This window comes from Lathyrus oleraceus, chromosome 7 (genome assembly GCF_024323335.1).
Source record: "Lathyrus oleraceus cultivar Zhongwan6 chromosome 7, CAAS_Psat_ZW6_1.0, whole genome shotgun sequence".
Classification (NCBI taxonomy): Eukaryota; Viridiplantae; Streptophyta; class Magnoliopsida; order Fabales; family Fabaceae; genus Lathyrus; species Lathyrus oleraceus.
The window spans coordinates 38,070,538-38,097,960 of record NC_066585.1 but is presented as its reverse complement, the minus strand read 5'-3'; the positions used below and the strand labels follow the sequence as shown (position 1 = coordinate 38,097,960).

The 27,423-nt window shown below is 29.0% G+C and overlaps 1 protein-coding gene across 3 annotated transcripts in view; it reads left to right on the top strand.

The window, feature by feature from the left end:
* The first annotated feature begins 4,577 nt into the window (after positions 1-4,577).
* Positions 4,578-27,423, top strand: part of LOC127106446 (polyadenylate-binding protein 2) — a 36,806-nt gene continuing 13,960 nt past the window's right edge. The window contains exons 1-5 of one of the 3 annotated variants that reach the window (XM_051043740.1): positions 4,587-4,687; positions 10,689-10,814; positions 11,364-11,416; positions 11,497-11,585; positions 12,005-12,479. In XM_051043740.1, the coding sequence (XP_050899697.1) occupies positions 10,709-10,814; positions 11,364-11,416; positions 11,497-11,585; positions 12,005-12,008 (252 nt within the window). In that variant the 5' untranslated portion in view covers positions 4,587-4,687; positions 10,689-10,708 and the 3' untranslated portion in view covers positions 12,009-12,479. Of the gene's footprint in view, positions 4,688-10,688; positions 10,815-11,363; positions 11,417-11,496; positions 11,607-12,004; positions 12,480-27,423 lie in introns of those variants that run through there. The other 2 variants (XM_051043738.1, XM_051043737.1) reach the window with 2 other exon arrangements.

Sequence of the window (27,423 nt, the reverse complement as noted above, 5' to 3'; positions counted from 1 at the left end):
TTATGGAGAATTTGTTTCAAATTCTCGATCATGTTTACATTTCTCCCAAAATAGCTGATAGATTTATTTGGTGGAGGGACGACGTCGGTTTCTCGGTCAGAAGTAGTTATGTTGTGAATCAGAAGTAGGTGGATGACAATTCTGCCATGGATACAATGTGTCTTGATGGTTTAGACTTGATCTGGAAATTGATAATTCCTAGCAAGGTCCAAGTTTTCTGTTCGACAATGTTGATGAAAGAATATTCTTCTTGAGACTGATAGTGGAAAGCTTGTTCTTTTTTGTCAAGTAATTGAGGAAGATGAGTTGCATATCTTCAAGAACGGTGTGATTAGCAAAGTTGTTTGGCTAGGAATTGAGGTGGAGGAGCGAAATAGTTTCCTAGCATATTACCTATTCTTAATTCGCTCAAAGTTGGAAAACTGATTTTTTGTCAAATTACTTGGATTGATTCTGGCAGCAACTTGTTCGATTCTTTGATTGAACTGAAAAGTTGGCTAACTTTAAGCTTGTAAATTCTTCTAATTTAAAAAAATGATATGATAAAGAAATTTTACTTATCAAATCGATTACACTTAAGTGTTTCAATAAATGATATGTAACGCTTTTACAAACCAAAAAAACATGTATAGAGGTCAAAATTCCCAAAATCCAAAAAGATTTAAAGTGAGGGTGACAAAAAAAAACACCACTAATCATTTTCCCCTGTTTCACCCTTAACCATTTTAAAGTCCAAATATAATGTAATTAAAAGAAATCCCATTTTTCAATATTTTTTTTATCTTCAATACAAAACTATTTTAAAATATTTATATATATAAAATAATTATTTTAAATTATTTTTACAAAATTATTTTAAAATATTCATTCAGCGGAAGTCTCTACGATGCAATTTGATTGGTCTCTTGTCAGAGTTTATTTTTATTTTGCTCGACCGTGATTTCCTTGATTAATTGAGGTGAGTCATAGTTTTTATATTCAATAATTATTCTTGTATTTGTTAAGAATTTGAAGTTTGTTTTATGGATTATTTTTTGTGTTTGATGGAATTATGATAAGATTAAAATATATGCTTGCTAGGTTTGTTTGGTCTCTTAATTATGTAGTTTGCAAGATTTGAAGGAATATATTTTGTTGAGCTAGCTTCTCGAGCATCTTCCTCCTGAAGACATTGAAAGACAAAATATCAACTCGAATAAAAGTACTATTGAGGATGGTACTAATGCAAACATTCAAAATTCTGAAACAAACTCAGATTTTGTCAATAATTTCAATTAATGATTTCATCCATTGCATGTGAAGCAAATGATGAATGGATTTTCAAATAGGAAATAAATAACGGTAGAATGAAATAAATGAAAAACATTCTTGTTTTATGTTTGGGATTCCAAATTCTCAAATTATGTAAACAAGTCCAATTAATGGACCTCAACCATTGCATGTGAAGCTAATGATGAAAGGGTAGAATCAAATAAATGAATAAATTTATTATTTATTGTTAGGAATGTGTTATTTCATTTTTACATGTGTTATGTTAGACAACTTTATAGATCTCGTGCTTGTGTTAATTTCGTTGTTCTGTAAGTTTTATAACTAGATAGATGTTTAATGAGACATTGTGACTTCTTAAAAGTTACTTCCTACCCATTCAAACAAAAACTTTTATATATGTAAGGCATGAACACAAAAACCTCTTACAAAAGGAATCAACCCTATTAGAAAGATTCTAATGTACACAAATTTAATGTTTGATAGGAAAAAGCAAATACTATACGTTAATAAGTATTATTTTTAAATAAAAATATGTAAAATGATACTAAAGAGTATTCATATGACACAAAGTAAACACCTTCATTGCTTTCCCGAGTTCCATTCCTTTCAAGCCTTTAGGCACATCTTTAGTCTATCAGGGTTTTTTTTCTACAAAAATCATTTACAGATCTAGACCATATAAAATTATCCATAATAAAAAAATTTATATGCTAGTTTGATAACACAAACTCAAGAAAGAAGAATACGAGAAAAGGCCAAAATATGCATTTTCATTTCAATATACTTCTACCATTATTGAATAAAATCTCATATTCTAATTTCGTAGCTCCTTCATGACAGGTTTGCATAATTTCCACTCCGCTCCAAATATACAATTCTCCTTATCTTCTCTTTTTCTTTGGATAAAAGAATTGTACCCTTTTATCATAAGGTTAGTTATCAAATCAGAAATTATTAGATAGAGAAAATATTTGGATCAAAAGTAATGATAAATATAAGTTTACAAGTTGAAGATACCCTAACCTAATTGTATATTTGCATTAGAAATCGCCATGATAGTATCAAGGTGCAAAACCACTCTGATTGTATATTGGGATTAGAAATGCAAGGGAGGAGTGTCAAAAGGAGGTGTTTACATGTGTTATTCATGGCATGCCGCAGAGATACATAATAGACATTTTGAACATGGCTATGCAACATGCAGACTCTTGAAGGATTAGATTTCTTTGCTAACAGTTTGGAAATTATATCATTCCTAATAATTATATCATTCTCATTCTAAACAATTAGTGAAAACCATAAATGTTTATTTTAAACTATGTGATTATATTTGGAAAGATAACAATTGTATACCAGGAAAGCGAAATTATCATATCAAAGTAAAAAGAACTCAATTATTTTCCATCAAAGAGATTTTTACTCATATCATCCATGTTGTCACTAGGCTTGGTATCCTTGAGACTTCAGTATTAGAAGAATTAGGTATTTGGGATTTTCTTAGGGAGATAGTAAATCCAGTCTATAAACATGGAGTAACCCCTATCATTTTAATATAACACCTACTTGCAGTTGTAAAGAATAAAAAATTCTCAAATTGAGAGCAGAGAGAGACTCTGCAGAAATTTCATCTTCTTCTTACTTTTCTCGTAAACCCTAAATTTTATTTTCTTCCCAAATTCAAATTTTCTTTCTTCTTCCATTAAAGCTGTGTAGCGCAATCTTGCAATCAAGGCCGATTGAGTCACTCGACTGCAAAGTGAAGAACAAGAGAGAATCTGATTGATTTGATTGAATCATGTTCAACAAGATTGCAGGGGAATTCTCCATAAGTTTTGGTGAATTTCCAACATTTAAAAACAAGGTGAACACTTTTAAATATGAATGGACATAAGAATTTAATTAAATTTTATGATGCTTATGAAGACCATGATAATGGGATTTCACTCATTATCCTGTATCTCAGCTTGCAAAGTCATATCTTGATTCTATACATGAACATGTAATTTTGGATTTATTGCTTTCCCATTATTCTTGGCAAATATTCTTTCTGATGAATGTTTATATTCAAAGTCTTTTATGTGTAAGCTCAGTAGAAAATGATGATTTTAATAGATTGATATAATAATTGCAGGTTTTAAGGAATGTTGATTATTTTCAACTAAAATGAGCATTTGGCACACATATTGTGGATGTTGTGGTCCTATGAAGAATCAAGTAATATAACTTCTAAAATGGTGAGGTGTCTGTGCAAAGTACATACCTGATACCTATGCATCAATTGTCATATCATTGCAAAACTTTTCTGAGTATTTTAAGGTTATTATATTTGAATTGTGCATTGAAGAGAAGATCAATTTTTCTGTATTGTAATTGATTTAAGAACAACTTCTTATTCATATTTGTTCAAGGGTTGTATTTAATCACCAAGTGTGTTATAACTTGATTTGTAATAGAAAGTGGTGTGCTTTCTAAGTGTTGTAAATAGAGAGTGGTGTGATTTTCGGTTTATGTGAGAATCATTGTAGTGGTTGATGATTTATGAAAAGATCCTTTGAATTAACTTAATTTAAAGTCCACCATATGTTTGATTCTTGTGAAATCAAGGAAATGATGTGTTTCTTTGTTGTATTAGAAGATTGTAGGATAGGTCTTAGCTTAAGGTTTGTACAAAGATCTAACATATTGGAAAATTTCTCACAGGGTGTGAGAGGATTAGACTAACCATTGATTGGAAAGGGGAACTAGTATACATTATTGTGTTATTTATTTTTCTATATTTAAACTTCTTCATTTTACTTCATATGTTCATCGAATTATTTTATGGAAAAATATGAACATAAGAACCATCTTTTAAAAATGAGAAAAATAAAGAGAATATAATTCAGCCCACTCTTAAATTGCAAATCTATACTTACATCTTTCTACATGTAAGGAGGGGTACGTGGCGGCCTCTTAATCTTAAAGACTTTGTCAAGTTAAGATATTTACTTGGAGTGTCAAAATCAAGTTTGTTTTGGGGGGTGTTGAATATTTAAATAGATTTTGGGTTTGTTAGTTTGGGCCTTAGGAATTTTAAACTCAAATTTGTGTATAATAGGTCCAACTTCTAGAAGTCTATTCTAGAGAGATCCATGGGATTCTCTAGAAGATAAGGATAAACTAGGATTTTTGTAAAATATTAGAGAAAATTCTAGAGAATGATTTATAGCCATTAGATTAAGTTTGAGTGAAAAAATAGTAATCGTTGATTAATGAGTGCCACTAGTATAAATAGATGGGATTTACTTGAATTTGTTTCAAGGAAAAAATAAAAACACTCAATAATACAAGTAGCATTCCCTTTTCCAAACTTTCCTATCCTCTTCCAAATACTTTACATTTTCTCCACCTACCCAAAACTTCCTTTCAACAATTGGTAAATTACTTAACAATCACTATGATCTTTATTTTTTTAGGTCGCATATCTTATTATTTATTTTTGTTGAAATTAAGAAAAAAGCAAACAAAATTACCTTATCCCATTGTCGATTTAACCGAAGCATATGTTTTTCACTGTTTCAAGGCTTAACAATTTTAAAATCCAATATAATATAATAAAACAAATCCAATTTTTAAATATTTTTTATCTTCAATATAAAACTATTTTAAAATACTGATATGTATTTATATTTTTGTTATTGGGCCAAAGATAAAGAATAATTGAGTTAAATGAATAAACCCATTACCAAATCGTAGGTAGACAACCCTAGCTTTAAATTCTACAACTACTGCTTATCCTTTCTCAAATATAACAACTCAACCATATTCAATGGCTACCATGTTTTGATTTAAATACTCATATTTATTTGCACTATTTATTTAGATCTGATCCGACTTCTACTAAATTTTTCTTAATTTCATTCATAGGTAATATTCTAATATCTACTTAATCTTGTTTTAAATTATGCAGCTTCATGTTAGAAAATTCGGTAAAATTAAATGGATCCAGGACTGAATCGTGATTGAGAATCACTTTCCTTAAAAGTATTTCAAGCACTCTTTTATATGTCTTAGAGTTGGAAAATGCAAGAACACTCAGGATAATGTCAGCCTTATTTCGAGTCTGCACAAGACAAGTGAAGAACCCGAAATGCAAGGAAGTTTTTCTGGAATTTGGAAGAGAAATTCGTTTTTTTAGTTCTTGTTTTTATTTTTTCTGAATAGAATCATATATTTATAGGAGATATGGATGTTGTTTCAAAAGTTTGCAACCTTTGATGAAACAACACCATTTTACCATAAAACACAATGTTTCATATATGACACTACTTCATGAAAAGATATGAAAATTGAATTCAAAATTCAAACAAAATAATAACTAAAAATGCTATTTAACTCTTTTGTCATTTTGGAACTAATATTGCAAAACAATTTCCAACAATCCCCCACTAGTTCTAATAATGACAAAAATCATTCCAGATAGTGAAATATAAAAAGTGTTAATACAGTTAGGTATCTTTCGATTTTAAACTTAACCTTAGTGAGGATAACGCAAAGTTTAATCGGAATGTTTGGTAGCAAAGCTTTTAAACCATTAATCCATGGGATCAGACCGGCGTTACCTTACACACACTCTTTAAAGGTTCTTCCTTTACATATCTCGCTTAGCACTTATTTATGGCCATATGCTATCCTTTTCATGAATTTTTCATGAGAGAAACTCCAACTCTCACTTTGAGACGGCACCATCTCAAAATTCACATAGGTGAGGTTCATGTAGCATCCTTTCCAATAGATACTCTTCTTCGTTAATGAACTTCATTAAGAGGTTTTGGAAACCTCAACCCTCAATTCAACACAGTCAACCTTATTTCCCAAATTCTTGACTTACATCCAATTCAACGACTTGTTGTTACCCATTGAATCTTGAAGTTAATGTTTTGTTAACATAAGATTGGGTTGCTGCCGTTGTCGGAACTTTTATTTAAGGAGTTTCAACCCCATTCCTCTCGAGGTTGTTCGTACTAAGTCTCTGGCCAGTGGCTTAGTAAACGGATCTGCTAAGTTATAGCATGTTCGTATGTAGGTGAGTGAAATGATTCCATCCTTAATCAATTTTCTTACGAACGAATGTCTAAGTCCTATATGTCTAGACTTTCCATTATACACTTCGCTGAATGCTCTTGCTAATGTGGCTTGGCTATCGCAATGTATCATCACTTTTGAGACATTGTCTTTAGCCAATGGAACTTCCAACAGAAGATCCCTCAACCATTCCGCTTCTTGACCGGCGGAAGCGAGAGCCACAAACTCTGATTCCATGGTCGAAAGTGTAATGCATGTTTGTTTCTTGCTCTTCCAAGAAATTGCTCCACCAGCAAGTGTAAATATCCATCCAGTTGTAGATTTATGGTCTCCAATATTAGATATCCAACTCGCATCAGTGTATCCTTCTAATATGGCAGGGAACCTTCCATAGTGAAGACCAAGGTCCTTGGTTTTCAGTAGATAGCCAAAAATCCTTGTAATTGCCTTCCAATGTTCATTACTTGGATTACTAGTAAATCGACTCATTTTACTGACTGCAAATGATATGTCGGGTCTGGTACATTGCATTAGGTACATTAGACACCCTATTGCACTTGCATATTCCAATTGAGCCACTGATCTTCCATTATTCTTTTGAAGTTTGTTGGCATGATCAAATGGAGTGGTTACTTCCTTAAAGTTTAGATGTTTAAACTTATCAAGCATTTTCTCAATATAGTGGGTTTGACTAAGTTCATAACCCCCACTATTTCGCTTAACCTTAATCCCTAAAATTGTGTCAACAAGTCCAAGATCTTTCATCTTGAAAGTGGATGTTAGAAACTTCTTTGTTTCTAAGATTCCTTTTAAATCATTACTAATGATCAACATATCGTCGACATAGAGACAAAGGAATATTACAGTGGTTTTGCACGTCTTTGTGTATAAACACTTGTCACAAGAATTAGGAATAAATCCATTTGAGAGTATTACAGAGTCAAATTTTTGATGCCACTGTTTTGGTGCTTGTTTTAGTCCGTATAAGGATTTGACAAGTTTACACACCTTTTGTTCATTTCCAGGAAGCAGGCAGCCTTCCGGTTGTTCCATGTAGATTTCCTCATCGAGATCTCCATTTAGGAACGCTGTTTTAACATCCATCTGATGGATTATAAGATCATTCAAAGATGCTAAGGCAAACAACAATCTAATAGTAGTTGTTCTTGCTACTGGTGCGTATGTGTCGAAGTAATCTATGCCTTCTTTCTGTCTAAATCCTTTTGTCACTAATCTGGCTTTATAAGTGTTTAGAGTACCATCGCTATGGTATTTCTTCTTAAACACCCACTTGCATCCAATGGGCCTTGATCCCTTAGGTAAGTCAACAAGTTCCCAAGTGTGGTTTGATACAATTGAATCCATTTCATCTTGGATAGCATCTTTCCAAAAAGTGGAGTCCCTTGAAGTTATTGCTTCCTTATAAGTTTTTGGATCATCTTCCACTTGAAGAATAATCGGAATGCGTTGAACAAAGTTCTTACAATTTCCCTCAACAAGATAAAAGGAAATAGATTGAGAATCAATCTCATCTGGTCCTAGATTCTTTGTTTTCCGAATTCTCTTGCTTATCCTAGGCTCGGGTTGTGGTTCAATGATTATAGGAGTGCCTTCAGTTTGTATTTCTACAGTCCGAGAAGAGTTATCTTCATGAGATTCTTTATTAGTGGCCGACTCCGATCCTTTATCCTTTGTGATAAGGTTTTCAAAGAATTCTACATCCCGGGATTCAACAATTACATTAGATTCTAGATTTAAGAGTCTATATGCTTTACTGTGTTGTGCATATCCTACAAAAGCACATCTTATTCCTCGAGGACCCAACTTGTTTCTTTTAGGGTCCATGTTTTTGTAGTATGCCACACACCCCCACACTTTAAAGTAACCGATATTTGGCGCTCTGCCTTTCCATGACTCATATGGAGATATACCAGTTTTCTTTAACGGAATTCTATTGATTATATGACAGGCGGACAATAATGCCTCACCCCACAAGTTAAGGGGTAATTTAGAATGCATCAACATGGCATTCATCGTCTCTTGATATGTTCGATTCTTTCTTTCTGCCATGCCATTTTGTTGCGGTGTTCGTGGTGCCGAACATTCATGTATTATACCGTGCTCTTCACAGAATGCATCAAATTCAATTGAAAAGTATTCGCCGCCCCTATCACTTCTAAGGACCTTTATACTTTTATTTAATTGATTTTCGACTTCTGCTTTATAAGTCTTAAAGGCATTAAATGCATCATCTTTATGCTTTAAGAGATATACATGAGTGTATCTAGAGGAATCGTCTATGAATGTAATAAAGTATCTATTCCCTCCACGTGTCAACATGCCATTAAATTCGCACAAATCTGAGTGCACAAGATCAAGTAATTTCGTTTTCCTTTCAACACTTTTGAAAGGCTTCTTAATCATTTTTGATTCAACACATAATTCACATTTTTTGAAATCCTTTATATTACATGAAATTAGTCCAGATTTAATTAGTCTCTTCATAGAACTAATACCACAATGTGCTAATCTATTATGCCATAAAGAAACGGAATCAAGCATGTAAACGGAATTAAAAATTTCATTAATAATATTATCATTAGTACATAGTTTGATCATTCCCTCTGCGGAATATCCTTTTCCAATGAATACACCATTACGGGTCAAAATAAGTTTGCCCGATTCATATACAGATTTAATACCCGGTTTTCCCAATAAATCCCCACTAACAAGATTCCTATTCATGTCTGGAACATGAAGCACATTTACAAGTGTAACTTTCTTTCCAGAAGTGAAGTTAAGTTCGACCGAACCGGTTCCAACAACTTTAGAGCGGACTTCATTTCCCATTTGTACCTCTTGTCCATCAATTGCTTCAGAATAGGTTTTGAATGCAGCCTTGTCATAAGTAACATGCACTGTAGCACAAGTGTCATACCACCAACCTTGAACTTTTCCTTTGATTGCCATAATTTCGCTCACTGTAGCAATTATGTCATCATCTGATCGAATTGCATTGATCTCATTTTTTGCTTTATTTTGTCTGCAATCTCGAGCATAGTGTCCAGGTTTACCGCATACGAAACATCCGTTCTTTGGACCTTTATGACCGCCAGAGTTCTTGAACTTGTTATGTTCTTTCTTTGGTCCAAGATGACTCTTTATGCCATCATGTCTCTTCTTTCCCTTGTTGGTCACAGCGTTTGTTTTGAAATGAGTAGGGGGTTCTGATTTCTCCCTCTCCTTCGATTCCTCCTCGATTCGAAGATGTTTCTGAATTTTCTCCAAGGAGAAGTCCTCGGAACTGTGCAACAATTTCTTCCGGTAGCCTTTCCATGAAGGTGGTAATTTTGCAATAATTGCACCGACTTGGAAGGTCTCAGGGATGTCTATTTTTACTGCCTTTATTTTATTGACCAGAACTTGCAATTCATGCACTTGGGGAAGAATGGGCTTAGAATCTAAGAATTTAAAATCGAAATATTTAGATATTAAGAACTTCTTCGTACCTTCCTCTTCAGCCTTGAACTTGAATTCTAGTGCCTTCCATATTTCTGTTGCCGATGGATTGTCTGTGTAGAGGTCGTAGAGACGATCAGATAAAGTATTCAGAATGTGTCCACGGCAAAGCAGTTCGTCCTCCTTGCGTTTCTTGCGCTCCTTCTTGAGTTCTTCCGAATCATTTTCTGTTGGTTCAGGTATTGGTTGTAGGTCGGGATCAAGAACATAGTGAACCTTCAGGGCAGTCAATAGGAATGTCATCTTGTCTTGCCATCTTGTGTAATTTGTTCCATCAAATCGATCTAACTTGACAAGATCCTGGTTCATCACTTTGATGCTTGAAACAACAGCGTCTGAAGCCATTATGTTACTAATACTTTTAAGATTGTTAGAAAATTCGGTAAAATTAAATGGATCCAGGACTGAATCGTGATTGAGAATCACTTTCCTTAAAAGTATTTCAAGCACTCTTTTATATGTCTTAGAGTTGGAAAATGCAAGAACACTCAGGATAATGTCAGCCTTATTTCGAGTCTGCACAAGACAAGTGAAGAACCCGAAATGCAAGGAAGTTTTTCTGGAATTTGGAAGAGAAATTCGTTTTTTTAGTTCTTGTTTTTATTTTTTCTGAATAGAATCATATATTTATAGGAGATATGGATGTTGTTTCAAAAGTTTGCAACCTTTGATGAAACAACACCATTTTACCATAAAACACAATGTTTCATATATGACACTACTTCATGAAAAGATATGAAAATTGAATTCAAAATTCAAACAAAATAATAACTAAAAATGCTATTTAACTCTTTTGTCATTTTGGAACTAATATTGCAAAACAATTTCCAACACTTCATCCTAACAGTTGAAGATGAAGTTTATTCATTCGGCCAAAAAATTTACGGTACAATCTGATTGGTCTCTTGTCAGAGTTATATTTTTCTTTTCAACGACCGTGATTTCCTTGATTAAATATGGTGAGTCATAGTTTTATTTTCAGCATTGGTTCTGGATATTCTTAAGATTTTAAAATTTATGTTATATGAGTTGTTGTGGTGAAGTGTTTGTTAGTTGTTTCTTTGGTTGTGTTAACATGAGTGGCTACCATGTGATTTTGTTAGGAATTGTGATAACATTAAGGATGTCGTATTAGAATTTTGGTTGGGAAACCTGATTTAATACCATCACTGAATTTGGGGTTGAGTCTGACTCAATCTTATAAAATCAACTTATTAGGTGAGGATTGTCCACCATATATAAATATATTCCCATACCATATTTTATCCAATCTGAGACTATAAATACTAAAAAATCATTAAAACGAAAAGTGATTGTAGCCACAAATTAGTAATAGGAAGAGATAAGTACCATACCTGGTTGGTTAACTGTCTAATTGTATCATACTTGTTCTACATTTTAGTGCACAAAACCACATTCATGTGCATGTATTTGATACCTTGACAATAGTGATGTCTTACTATCACATTTCTAATGCATGTTGAATTTATTTTTATCCAAAATTGTAGTTCCTAAGGCACTGTTACTGAACGAGTATGATCTTCACGGTTGGAAAACCAAGGTCTGTATCAGACAATCTGCATAAATGGATTTAGTCTCTCTCTGTTAGTTTTACATACTTAAAATCTGGTTGTACTTCAGGTGTGTGCTAAGCGGACAAACATTCCCGGAATGAAGAAATATCGTGGGAGAAACACCTACGTATTGGAGTCCATGAGGCCATCTCCAGTGTATCGTAGACCTGGTTATGGGTAAGCAAATACCGTAAACTTTAAAAACTTGGATTTTGATGAGTATAAGTGAATACAAAGTATATTTTTCTGAAATCAAACAGTATTTTATTTCAACCTTCAAAGGTTTTTGTCAATTTGAAACCATATAAGGCATCCATTATGTGACAATATATTTCTACAATCTTCACTTCCATTCTTGCCCTTTTGATATATGCATCCATTTATTTATTTTTCTTTTGGAATTTGCATTCAAAGGATCTTACTTTGAGCCAAAGCTACATATATTGGTGACAGATGCCTCTCAAGGAGAGATATTTGATTGAAAATTCTAATATATTATTCTCACGTTTTATAGTTTTTAACTTCATTTTTCTTTATGAATTTATACACAACATGTATTTATGATTTATGTGCAGTTGATATTCAAAATGTAATGGATGCATCTGCAAGTCTTGATCATTCATGTCTTCCATCACATTGCAAATGAATTCACATGTGATAGGAACAGAGATGATATACACAGCTAGAGGAAGACAACATTTGTTCGATATAGATCAAGAGGAAGACAACATTTGTGTGATAGGAACATAGATGATATGTACAGCAAAAAAAGACAACAGTTGTATGATTGGAATAAAGATGATATACACAATACGAAGAAGACAATACTTTGTTTGATAAGAACACAAATGATACATACAACAATACGAAGACAACATTTATTTGATAGAAACACAAATTATATATACAACTATAGGAAAAAGTATTTCACTGTTTCATTTTATTTTATTGTCTTAAGGTTAAATATAAAGACAATTCACATGTACTCTAAGTTCGCATTTTGAGATCATGTTGAATTTTTAAAATTAAAGAACAAGTTATTAAATGTAATTTGGTTACTGCTTAACTTTCTCATATATATATATATATATATATATATATTCACGTAGCATCATCTGTTAACTTTCTCATATATGAGTTTGATTTCAATTCTACGGCGCTACTACTGAGTTTGATTTAAGTACCAGTCGTATGCTTTTTAATTACTTTTTTAGAACATGTTGAGTTTGCTACACAACTATAAATAAAGATGATATACACAAATGATATATACAAAAATAAAAAGACAACGTTTGTTTGATAGAAACACAAATTGTATATACAACTATGGCAAGAATGATTCCACTGTTGTTGTTTAAATTCAGATGTATTTCATTTGTTTCTTAGGATTCATGGCTTATGTAAAATATAACAGCAAAATGATTAAATGAAATTAATTATTATAATCTTAGTAAATAACAATAACAGTAGTGTAATAAAGGTAATAATAAAATGACTTTTCTTTTTCTTTTCTTTTTTATATTAATTTTCCTTTATTTTTAGACTAAAATACATGAAAAATGAATAATATAATAATTATTTAAAAAATAAATAAAAAATTCAAAAATTAAATATAAAAATAAAAAAGTAGAAGTTTTAATTTTAAAATAATTTAAGTGAAGCTAAAAACATAACAAAAAGAAAAACTCTAGAAATAGGGAAAATTCAATGTGTGAAAATATTTCTTCTATTTATATCAAATTATTAGGTTAAAACAATTAATTATAACATAAAAGCTGAATCAACAATAAAATAAAATAAATAATTCTGTAAATGGATTCTAACCTAATATATATAATTTTATTTTATGCAATGAATCAAAATATTTGACTTTTATGGTTTTTAATTCAAACAAAATTTTCAAAAAATAAAATAAAGCAGAAAAAAATAATTAATAAAAATTAGAATTAGCCCTTTTGACTTTTTAACTTTTTATAATAGACACAATGTATTTTTTTTTCCTTTTTTTGGATATATTTTGAATAAAAAGTGAAAAGCAAATGAATTTATTTTATTTGTTTCTTAGGTGCCAAGCAAATAAATTTCGATGGATTCATGACTTATCTAAAATGTAACGACAAAATGGTTAAATGAAATTAATTTTTATAATTTTAGTAAATAATAATAATAGTAGTGTAGTAAAGGTAATAATAAAATGATTTTGATTTTCTTTATTTTTTTATATTGATTTTCCTTTATTTTTAGACTAAAATACATGAAAAATAAATAATATAATAATTATTTTAAAAAATTATATAAAATTCTAAAATTAAATATAAAAATTAAAAAAGTAGAAGCTTTAATTTTAAAATAATTTAAGTGAAAGGTAAAAGATAACAAAAAGAAAAACTCTAAAACTAGGGAAAATTCAATGTGTCAAAATGTTTCTGCTATTTATATCAAGTTTATGTTAAAAAATTTAATTATAACACTAAAAGATGAATCAACAATAAAATAAAATAAATAAGTAATGTAAATGGATTCTAGCCTTATTTTTTTATGCAATGAAACAAAATATTTGGCTTTTATGGTTTTTAATTAAAACAAAATTGTCAAAAATGAAATAAAGCATAAAACTAAAATTTAATTAATAAAAATTAAAATTAGCCCTTTTGACTTTTTAATTTTTTTATAATAATCACAATGTATTTTTTTTAATCATTTTTTTGATATATTTTGAATAAAAAGTGAAAAGCAAATGAATTTATTTTACTTGTTTCTAAGGTGTGCAAATGAATTTGGATGAATTCATGGCTTATGTAAAATGTAACATCAAAATGATTAAATGAAATTAATTTTTATAATTTATTAAATAATAATAATAGTAGTGTAATAAAGGTAATAATTAAAGGATTTTGATTTTTCTTTATTTTTATATTGATATACCTTTATTTTTAGACTAAAATATATGAAAAATGAATAATGTAATAATTATTTATAAAATTTTTAAAAAATTCAAAAATTACTACAAAAATTAAAAAAAGTAGAAGTTTTAATTTTAAAATAATTTAAGTGAAGGTAAAAACATAACAAAAAGAAAAACTCTAAAAATAGGGAAAATTCAATGTGCTAAAATGTTTCTTCTATTTATATCAAGTTTACGTTAAAATATTTAATTATAACATTAAAAGCTGAATCGACAATAAAATTAAAAGAAATTATTGTAATTGGATTCTAACCCAATATATTTTATTGATTTTATTCAATGAATCAAAATATTTGAATTTTATGATTTTTAATTTAAACAAAATTGTCAAAAATGAAATAAAGCATAAAAAAAAATTAATTAATAATATTATAATTAGCCCTTTTGACTATTTTTTTTATCCTTTTTTTGGATTTATCTTGAATTAAAAGTGAAAAAAAGTGAAAAGCTAATGAGTTTATTTTATTTGTTTCTTAGGTGCCAAGCAAATGAGTAGGGATGTATTCATGACTTATGTAAAATGTAACATCAAAATGATTAAATGAAATTAATTTTTATAATTTAGTAAATAATAATAATACTAGTGTAATAAATGTAATAATAAAAGGATTTTGATATTTCTTTTTTTTTATATTGATTTTCCTTTATTTTTAGACTAAAATATATGAAAAATAAATAATATAATAATTATTTATAAAATTTATAAAAAATTCAAAAATAAAACAGAAAAATTAAAAAAGTAGAAGTTTTAATTTTAAAATAGTTTAAGTGAAGGTAAAAATACAACAAAAAGAAAAACTCTAAAAATAGGGTAAATTCAATGTGATGATCAGTAGCCCGTATGTTGGTTTCCGAAGGTGTTTAAACGACAAACTTGTAACACCCTAAAATCCATACTCTTTAATTTAATAAGATTAACAATATTATTCTAAATTAGAAACTTGCAGCGAAACTCAACCTAAAAACATACTTGAAATTATTTAATCAAAATAAAGTACTTGCTTAAGATTAAGTAATTCAAAACATCAACTCGAAAGGTTACAAAATGACCATTTCCTAGTGTTATAGATCAGAGCAATCGAAAACTAAAAGAAAATGATAAATAAAACAAAGAAAAACCTCATGCTATATTTCAAATCACAGTAGTTATTGCTCCACCGGATTATTTGTACCATAGTGTACAGAACACCACAAACCAACAAAAGAGGGGTGAGAATACACTCAAATATACTTGCAGTGCAAAATATAGCAAGGATAGCATTATTCATATCAATCATCACTCACATGATGAAACAAAAGCTTAAGTGAAGTCGCAGTCATTGGCAGTAGAGTTTTTGAAAAAGATTTATGAGATGGCGGATGATTCTGTGACTGATGATGTGATTTGTTGGGGGTGGAAATGGCAATAGTTTTGTTGTGATTCAACATGCTGAGTTTGCTACGGATTTACTTTCTAAGCATTTCAAGCACCACTATAAATAAAGATGATATGCACAACATGAAGGAGACAATATTTTATTTGATAAGAACACAAATGATATATACAAAAATAGGAAGACAACATTTGTTTGATAGAAACACAAATCATATATACAACTATAGGAAGAATTATTCCATAATTTTTGTTTAAAATCACATATTAATTTGCATTTTGAGTTCAGGTTGAATTTTTAAAATTAGAGGACAAGTTATTACATGTAAGCTCTGAGTATATCTGTGTGTTCGGCTTGGTTTATTTATCAGCATTGCATCAACTCCATTTTATTTCGATTGTGATGTGCGTGTTTTACTTTAGCAGCTTGGCTGATTTTTCTTTTGTTTACGTGTGATATTTCAATAATGTTATCTTCACATTTAATTCATATTTGTATGGTTTTTTTGGTATTTCAGCATAATAACGATTCGAGTTTGCTTTCACTACTTTCGTTTCGTCACGTGATGTTGCTTTCGTTATGACATGATTTACTAAGAGGAAGATTATATTTATACTAAGAGGAAGACAATGTTCACTTAGATAAGAACACAAATGACGTATACAATACGAGGAAGATTGATGTTTTAGTAGCACCTTTATGTAGTAAGGTTATAGCCAATATCTCATTAGGTTCAAAGAATATACATGTTCTAATTGTTCTAGTTAACAAACTATGCTCAATGTAAAGCAAGCATCTGCATATATAATTATATCATTCACATTCTAAACAATTAATGAAAACCACAACTCTTTATATTAAACTATGTGTTTATATCTGAAAAGATAACAATTCTATATCTGGAAAGAGAAACTATCATATCAAACTAAAAAGTACTAAATTTTCAAGAACTGCGTGATTAGAAAGTTGTTTGGCTAGATATTGAGGTGGAGGAGCGAAATAGCTGCCTAGCATATTACCTGTTATTAATTCGCTCAACGTTGGAAAACTGTTTTTTTGACAAATTATTTGGATAGATTTGGGCAACAACTTGTTCGATTCTTTGATTGAACTGAAATGTTATTATTTTCAAAGAGGACGAGTTGACTAAATATTAGCTTTTAAATTCTTCTAATATTGAATCGATTACACTTAAGTGTTCTGATAAATGATATGTAACACTTTTACAAATCAAAAACATGTAGTATAGAGGTTAAAATTCCCAAAATCCAAAAAGATTGAAAATGAGGGTGACAAGAAAAAACACCACTAATCATTATCATTTTCCCTTGTTTCACCCTTAACCATTTTAAAGTCCAAATATAATGTAATAATACAGATTCTATTTTTAATATTGTTTTTTAATTTTCAATACAAAAACATTCTTAAAAATTTATGTTTATTAAATAATTTTGTAATTGAGCCAAAGTGATATAATAACAATTGAGATGATGAAAACCCATTATATGTCTTTGAGCCCTAGGTAAATAGACCCTTTATATAATTTCTACGGCGCTTCTCCTTAAATTTTATCAAACCATCATATATATTCACCCTAGGTAGATAAAATCTCTCCCTCTCTCTCTCTCTCTCTCTATATATATATATATATATATATATATATATATATATATATATATATATATATATATATATATATATATATATATATATATATATATATATATATATATATATATTCTACGACACTTCTCCTTTTGATTTAAATTCTACGGTGCTTCTGCTCTACCTTAAATATATTCCCCTAGAATGTGAATCAACGGTGCTACCATAGTTTTAATTTACATACTGGTATGGATTTGCACTATTTCTTTAGATCTAATTCCCTATCGAATAAATTTTCACTTAATTTCATTCATATTTGATATTCTATAATCTCTTCTAAATTTTGTTCTAAATTATGGAGCTTTATTCTAACAGGTGAAGATGAAGTTTATTTATTCTACAGAAATCTATACAATCAATTGGATTGGTCTCTTGTCAGAGTTTATTTTTCTTTTCCTCGACCGTGATTTCCTTGATTAATTGAGGTGAGTCATAGTTTTTATCTTTAGTAATTATTCTTGTATTTGTTAAGAATTTGAAGTTTGTTATATGGAATTTTTTTTGTGTTTGATGACAGTGTGATAAGATTAAAATATCTGCTTGCTAGGTATGTTTGGTCTCTTAATTATGTAGTTTGCAAGATTTGATTGAATATATTTTGTTGGATTCTTGCACTTTTGATAGATTTAAGGTTATTAAAGTTACTATATTATAGGACAGTTTTTCTTTTGTTGTGTTTGATGAGATTCTGTATCGAATTGTGATGACAATAAAATATATGCTTGCTAGGTATATTTGGTCTCTTCATTATGTAGTTAGAAATATATCTATATATATTTTGTTGGATTCTTGCAATTTTTATAGATTTTATCTTATTAAAGCTACTAGATTATAGGGTAATTGTGTATTTGGTGTTCATTTACTTATCTTTATATTGGGATCGCACTCTAAACTAAAGATACATATACCAGTGAGAGATGCATTTCAAGGAGAGATATCTAGTTGAGATTTTTAATTTATTTTTCTCTTATTATTCTCAGGTGTTATAGTTGTTGACTTAATTTTTTGTGTGAAAGCTGACAACTATATCAGTGATATTGATCCTCTGTGCTGTTATATCACTTTATTAATGAATTTATGATTTATGTGCAGTCTATATTCAAAATGGTAATGGATGCATACGTAAGTGTTGAGCCTTCATGTTGGTAATGGATGCAAATGCAAGTGCTGGTCCTTCATGTCATTCTATCACATTGCCAATGGATTCAGGTGTGTTTATTTTTGAAATGGTAATTGATGTATATGTAGACAAGAGGAAGACAAGAAAAGTCTTTGTTGCAAATATCTCCAGGGTTTAAATTTGTAATACTTTTATATTAATTTTATTTTTAAATCATGCTAATGGTGAATGTTATTTTATAATATTAAGCTAGTTAAAGTTTTAATGTCATTCATTTTATGTTGAGTTAGCTTCTCGAGCATCTTTCTCACGATGACATTGAAAGGCAAAATATCAACTCGAATGAAAGCACTATTGAGGACAAACTTAGATTTTGTAAACAATTCCAATTAATAGACTTCATCGATTGCATGTGAAGCAAATGATGAATGGATTTTCAAATAGGAAATAAACAATGGTAGAATGAAATAGATGAAAACCATTCTTGTTTTATGTTTGGGATTCCAAATTCTCGTATTCTGTAAACAAGTCTAATTAATGGACCTCAACTGTTGCATGTGAGGCAAATGATGAAAGGGTAGAATGAAATAAATGAAAAAATTTCTTATTTAATGTTAGGAATGTGTTTTCTCCCCATATTTACTTATATTTTTTGTGCTATTTTATATTTTTTACATGTGTTATGTTAGACAATTTTATAGATCACATGCTTGTGTTAATTTCCTAGTTCTGTTAGTTTTATAACAAGATAGATGTTTAATGAGACATTGTGACTTCTGAAAAGTTACTTCCTACCCCTTCAAACAAAAACTTTTATCTATGAACGGCATGAACACAAAAACCATTTACATAAGGAACCAACCCTATTAGAAAGATTCTAATGTACACAAATTTAATTTTTGATAGAAAAAAGCAAATACTATAAATTCATAACTATTATTTTCAAATAAAAATATGTAAAATGATACTAAAGACAATTCATATGACACAACATAAACGTCTTTATTGCTTTCCCTAACTCCATTTCTTTTAAGCCTTTAGGCACATCTTCAGCCTATTAAGTTTTTGTTTTCTACAAAAAAAATCATTTACAGATCTAGACAATATAAAATCATCCATAACAAAAAAAAAAAGATAAAATTTATATGCTAGTTTGATAACACAAAATCATGAAAGAAGAATATGAAAAAGTTTAATAATGCTTACTCACAGTACTTCCAATATGCCAAAATATGCATTGCAATTTCAATACACTTCTACCATTCTTGAATAAAACCTCATATTTTAATGCCATAGCTCATTCATGACAAGTTTGTATAATTTCCACTCCGCTCCATTCACCTTTAATCATGTGTACTTTTTTCCCTCCATTTCCTTTTCCAAACAGTCCTTTCATTTGTGCTTCTCATGTCATAGCTCCTTCATACAATACTTTTATATTTGCATTAGTTTAGTGTCTTAGTCATCACATCGATCAAACAACTCCATTATCAAATAAACCAAGTATTCAAAAACATCATTTAGATAGTTCTTTTCCTATGACACCTAACACATTAATATATATATATATATATATATATAGATTATCACTCACTTATTTTTTTAACATTTCACAATGCTTCTACGTAAAAGAATAAAGAAGGAGAGGGAAAAAACGAGACACTAATATAGAATTCTCCGTATCTTCTCTTTTACTTTGACATAACAATTGTACCCTTTTATCATAAGGTTAGTTATCAAATCAGAATTTATTGGATCAATGTGGATAGAGAAACTACTTCGTATATGGATCAAAAGTAATGATAAATGGAAGTTTAAAAGTTGAAGATACCCTAACCTAATTTTCTATTTGGATTAGAAATGGTCATGTTAGTATCATGGTGGAAAAATACTCTAATTGTGTATTGGAATTAGAAATGCAAACTGGTAACAGTTTGGTAATTGTTAATGGTTAAATTTATTAACTATTTCATTTAATGAATGTGTTTTAGTGTTGTTTTTATGTCTTTTGTAGTATTATATCGGTAGTCTATGTCTATTTCAGGTACAGAGTGTTTGGAAGCTTCTAGGTGACAAAATGGCGAAAAACGGGAAGAAAAGGCAAAATTTCTGACTGTTCTGACGGTCAACACCCTTATGGGAGGTTATCCCGTCACCAAATTCAAAGAAATGAAGAAGTTTTGCCTAGGCCAGATGAAGGACAACCCGTAAGCTAGGTGATGGTCGTCATCAGCATGGCAGACAAAACATCATGGTATTACCGACATAGTTTTTCTGCATTTTATTTCTGTTTTTTCTGTATGAGATTAAAGTCTCCATTTAAGTCAACCCGTAATGCATTATTTTTACTATTTTTAATTGATTAAATGTCAAATTAGTTGTATAGAGCTATTTTAATTGACTTTGTAAGTTTGACTTGTGTTATTGGGCCTTGGTCAAGGTTGATTTGACATTGTTAGGTTAAGATCATTGGATTTAGGAGATTGATGGAATGTACATTCCATCTCCCAAAATGAATGAATGATCTTAACTTGGTAAAAATCCTCCTTTGTCCAATTTGAGTTTGATCCATTTCCCCTCCCTCTTCATCTCATTCCCCTTCTTTATGCATTCATGTCATGGACCTATGATATCTCAATATCCTAAGGCTAGTTGATTGCAAAATCAACATAAATATGGATGAGATTAGGTCCCCCACTTTGCATATTCTTTTTGTGTGTGGTATGTTTCATGAGCATAGTTCATCATACTATGTCTCTAACATGCATTAACACCAAAATTCTATTGCCCGACCTCAAATAGTTGTGACTTCTACATAAGTCCAATTACGATAGCTTAACATAGCGCTAAATTTTGACACAAAGGCATAACATTCTAGTTAGTGAGATTGTAAGTCTCCCCTCTTTCATTGTATTGTGTGTAAACTTGACATTTTTTCCTTCCTTTGGAAGATGTCTTGGTTCAAGGATCCATGCTTGTGATAAGTGGGTTGAGTGTTCTCCGAAGAATGACTTAAACAAAAGAGAAAAAGCAAATGCAATACTAACTTTTAACTTATTAACAACTAACATTTAATTTCAAGTCCTTTATTTTTAATGCACTTTATTTTTTAGCTTTATTCATTTTCCATTATTCATATCATTCTAATTGTTTATGTTAATGTCATTTTCACTTTGTCCACTTGAACCATATTGTGTGATATATTTTGTTTGTGTATATTGTGTTTGTTTGTGTGGTCTTTGACCATTAATGTACATAATAAGAACAAAAACCCTAAAAAATATCTTGTGTGAACTGTTGGTTTGATCTGAGACAATTGGACTTAAAATTTAGACAACATTCCCTATGAAAAGGAGTTAGCCAATGCCAACTTTCATGTAACCAAGTGCTTGTGATTTGAAACTTCACCTGATACATCATTGAAGATCCATTTGGTTCATCTGCAACATGATCATTATGACGCTGTTATTTTGAACCTGTGACTTGTGCCATCTTGGAATTCATCTAATGCATGGGAAATTTTGAATAAGATCATGGAGTTGCTAAGCCTGGATGTGCCCATCTTTATTTGATGCCTTGTTCTTCAACTTGCTATTTGCGCATTGTTTGTTGCTTGATTCTAAAAGTCTAAGGGAAATTTGGGTTTCTATATGACATTCTTGTCTATTGGATTGCAGCTCATTGGTCAGATCTTTTCAACTCTCAACTTTTAAATGTATGCTTAGGATTAGTCTCTTCATATCCTCCCCGCTTCTTTAATTCAAAATCTCTCCCTCCTTTTAAAAACTTCTTTGTTTGTGCTTGTTTTCCAAACGTAGACCATATTGCAAACTAGAAACTTTGGCCTTAAGCCATTACATTTTCAAACTTCTTTTCTTAATCAAACTTGTAAATATACTTAACTATACTTGACTTAAAATTTTCAAAAACCAAAAAGAACTAACTCATTCAAACCATTTTATGTCTTTGTGCCTTTCAAGATTAATTTTTTGTTAAAAGCAATGCATCCATTTTGAAATTGATACCACGAACTACGAGGTTTTGATCCCTCATTTTTATGTTGGTACGTAGGCACAAGTTCGAAGGTCTTGTCAAAAACAAAAATATAATTAACGAATTATTTTCGTATCCCCCATTCTATTTGTTTGCAAACATCATTTGTACAAACACACATATGCACATAAAAAAGGGCTCCCTATGTGTACCTAGGACACTTTGGGTGCTAATACCTTCCCTCTGTGTAACCAACCCCCTGACCTGTTATCTCTGGCATTTTATTAGTTTTGATTTGAAAACTTCTTATTTTTGGGTTTTCTTCGTACTCTTCCCTTTTCATTTGGAAACAATAAAAGTGCAGTGGCGACTCTTATTTATTTGATGTCTATCTTGTCCATAGCTTGATGATCGTGAATTTCTCGCTACACATGGCTTATGTAAAATGTAGCAGCAAAATGATTAAATCAAATTAATTTTTATAATTTTAGTAAATAATAATAATCGTAGTGTAATAAAGGTAATAATAAGAGGATTTTTATTTTTCTTTTGTAAATATTGATTTTTCTTTATTTTTAGACTAAAATACATGAAAAATGAATAATATAATAATTAATTAATAAATTAATAAATTTTTTGAAAAGCTGAATATTATAATTTTAAGTGGAGGTAAAAACATAACAAAAAGAAAAACTCTAAAAATAGTGAATATTCAATGTGTGAAAATGATTCTTCAATTTATATCAAGTTTAGGTTAAAACATTTAATTATAACATTAAAAGCTAAATCAACAATAAAATAAAATAAATAATTAATGCAAATGGATTCTAACTTAATATATTTTTTTGATTTTATTCGATGAATCAAAATATTTGAATTTTATGGTTTTTAATTAAAACAAAATTGTCAAAAACGAAATAAAGCATAAAAATAAAAATTAATTAATAAAATTAAAATAACCCTTTTGAGTTTTTATTTTTTGAATCCTTTTTTTGGATTTATTTTGAATAAAAAGTGAAAAAAAGGAAAAGAAAATGAGTTTATTTTATTCCTTTCTTAGGTGCCAAGCAAATGAATTTCGATGGATTCATGGATTATGTAAAATGTAGCAGCAAAATGATTAAATCAAATTAATTTTTATAATTTTAGTAAATAATAATAATCGTAGTGTAATAAAGGTTTTATTTTTCATTTTTTTATATTGATTTTTCATTATTTTTAGACTAAAATACATGAAAAATGAATAAGATAATAATTAATTAATAAATTAATAAAAAATTTGAAAATTGAATATAAAAATTAAAAAAGTAGAAGTTATAATTTTAAAATAATTTAAGTGAAGGTAAAAACATAACAAAAAGAAAAACTCTAAAAATAGTGAATATTCAATGTGTGAAAATGTTTCTTCTATTTATATCAAGTTTAGGTTAAAACATTTAATTATAACACTAAAAGCTGAATCAACAATAAAGTAAAATAAATAATTAATGTAAATGGATTCTACCCTAATATATTTTTTTGATTTTATAAAATGACTCAAAATATTTGAATTTTATGGTTTTTAATTAAAACAAAATTGTCAAAAATGAAATAAAGCATAAAAATAAAAATTAAATAATAAAAATTAAAATAACCCTTTTGACTTTTTATTTTTTTATTCCTTTTTTTGGATTTATTTTGAATAAAAAGGGAAAAAAAGGGAAAGGCGAATGAGTTTATTTTATTCCTTTCTTAGGTGCCAAGCAAATGAATTTAGATGGATTCATGGATTATGTAAAATGTAGCAGAAAAATGATTAAGTCAAATTAATTTCTATAATTTTAGTAAATAATAATAATCGTAGTGTAATATCGGTAATAATGAAAGGATTTTTATTTTTATTTTTCTTATATTGATTTTTCATTATTTTTAGACTAAAATACATGAATAATGAATAATATAATAATTAATTAATAAATTAATAAAAAAATTGAAAATTAAATATAAAAATTAAAAAAAGTAGAAGTTTTAGTTTTAAAATAATTTAAGTGAAGGTAAAAACATAAAAAAAAAACTCTAAAAATAGTGAATTTTCAATGTGTGAAAATGTTTCTTCTATTTATATCAAGTTTAGGTTAAATCATTTAATTATAACATTAAAAGTTGAATCAACAATTAAATAAAATAAATAATTAATGTAAATGGATTCTAACCTAATATATATTTTTGATTTTATTCAATGACTCAAAATATTTGAATTTTATGGTTTTTAATTAAAACAAATTTGTCAAAAATGAAATAAAGCATAAAAATAAAAATTAATTAATAAATATTAAAATAACCCTTTTGACTTTTTTTTTATCCTTAACTTTTATGAAACCATCATATATATATATATATATATATATATATATATATATATATATATATATATATATATATATATATATATATATATATATATATATATATATATATATATATATATATATATATATATTCCCGTAAATTGGTAGCTTCAACTCTTAATACAACCTCATGAATTTGATTTAAATTCTACAGGGCTTATGCTTTTCCGTCCGCAAATATATTCCCGTAGGTATTTGAATCAACGGTGTCCTCAAATATATTCCCGTAGGTATGTGAATCAACGGTGTTACCATAGGTTTGATTTAAATACTGGTATGTATTTGCACTATTTCTTTAGGTCTAACTACATATCTATTAAATTTCACTTAATTTCATTCATATGTGATATTCTATAATCTCTTCTAAATATTGTTCTAAATTATGGAGCTTCATTCTAACAGTTGAAGATGAAGTTTATTTATTTAGCGGAAATCTCTACGATGCAATTTGATTGGTCTCTTGTCAGAGTTTATTTTTCTTTTCCTCCACCGTATTTCCTTGATTAATTCAGGTCAGTCATAATTTTTATATTCAATAATTATTCTTGTATTTGTAAAGAATTTGAAGTTTGTTTTATGGATTTTTTTTGTGTTTGACGGAATTTTGATAAGATTAAAATATATGCTTGCTAGGTATGTTTGGTCTCTTAATTATGTAGTTTGCAAGATTTGATGGAATATATTTTGTTGGATTCTTGCAGTTTTGATAGATTTAAGCTTATTAAAGTTACTGAATTATAGGAAAAAAAATTCTTTTGTTGTGCTTGATGAGATTCTATATGGAATTTTGATAACGATAAAATATATGCTTGTTAGGTACGTTTGGTCTCTTCATTATGTAGTTAGCAAGATTTCTATATATATTTTGTTGGATTCTTGCAATTTTTATAGATTTTAGCTTATTAAAGCTACTGGATTATATGGTAATTGTGTATTTGGTGTTCATTTATTCATCTTTATATTCTCTTATAGCTATTCTCATGTTTATTAGTTGTTGACTTAATTTTTTTGCGTGAAGGCTGACAATTATTTCAGTGATATTAATCCTCTGTGCTGTTATATCACTTTACTAACGAATTTATTAAGAGGAAGATAAGGAAAATCTGTGCTGCAAACATCTCCAAGTTTTACATATGTTACACTTTTATATTAATTTCACTTTTAAATCATGCTAATTGTAAATGTTATTTTATAATATTAGGCTAGTGAAAGTTTTACTGTCATTGAGCTAGCTTCTCGAGCATCTTCCTCCTGAAGACATTGAAAGACAAAATATCAACTCGAATGAAAGCATTATTGAGGATGGTACTAATACAAACATTCAAAATTCTGAAACAAAATCAGATTTCGTAAACAATTTCAATTAATGATTTCATCCATTGCATGTGAAGCAAATGATGAATGTATTTTCAAATAGGAAGTAAATAAGGGTAGAATGAAATAAATGAAAAACATTCTTGTTTTATGTTTGGGATTCCAAATTCTCGAATTATGTAAACAAGTCCAATTAATGGACAAGATCCATTGCATGTGAAGCAAATGATGAAAGGGTAGAATGAAATAAATGAATAAATTTCTTATTTAATGTTATGAATGTTTTTTCTCCCCATATTTACTTACATTTTTTGTGCTATTTCATTTTTTTTACATGTGTTATGTTAGACAACTTTATAGATCTCGTGCTTGTGGTAATTTCGTTGTTCTGTTAGTTTTATAACAAGATAGATGTTTAATGAGACATTGTGACTTCTGAAAAGTTACTTTTTACCCCTTCAAACAAAAACTTTTATGTACACAAATTTAATGTTTGATAGGAAAAAGCAAATACTATATGTTAATAACTATTATTTTCAAATAAAAATACGTAAAATGATACTAAAGACTATTCATATGACAGAACGTAAAGGTCTTCATTGCTTTCCCGAACTCCATTCCTTTCAAGCCTTTAGGCACATCTTTAGCCTATCAAGTTTTTGTTTTTTACAAAAATCATTTACATATCTAGACCATATAAAATCATCCTTAATAAATAAAATGATATGCTAGTTTGATAACACAAACTCATGAAAGAAGAATACGAGAAGAGGCCAAAATATGCATTTCCATTTCAATACACTTCTACCATTATTGAATAAAACCTCATATTCTAATGTCATAGCTCCTTCATGACAGGTTTGCATAATTTTCACTTCGCTGCAAATATATAATTCTCCTTATCTTCAAAATATGCATTGGGCCAAAGATACAAAAACCCGGTTGATATTTATAAACCCATCATTACATAATTTTAAACCCTAGCTAGACAAACCCTATGTATATATTCACGTAGCATCATCTGTTAATACCAACTCATAACGGCACTACTACTGAGTTTGATTTAAGTACTGGTAATATGCTTTTTAACTACTTCTTTAGAACATGTTAAGTTTGCTACACAACTATAAATAACGATGATAAACACAACATACAACAATATTTTATTTGATAAGAA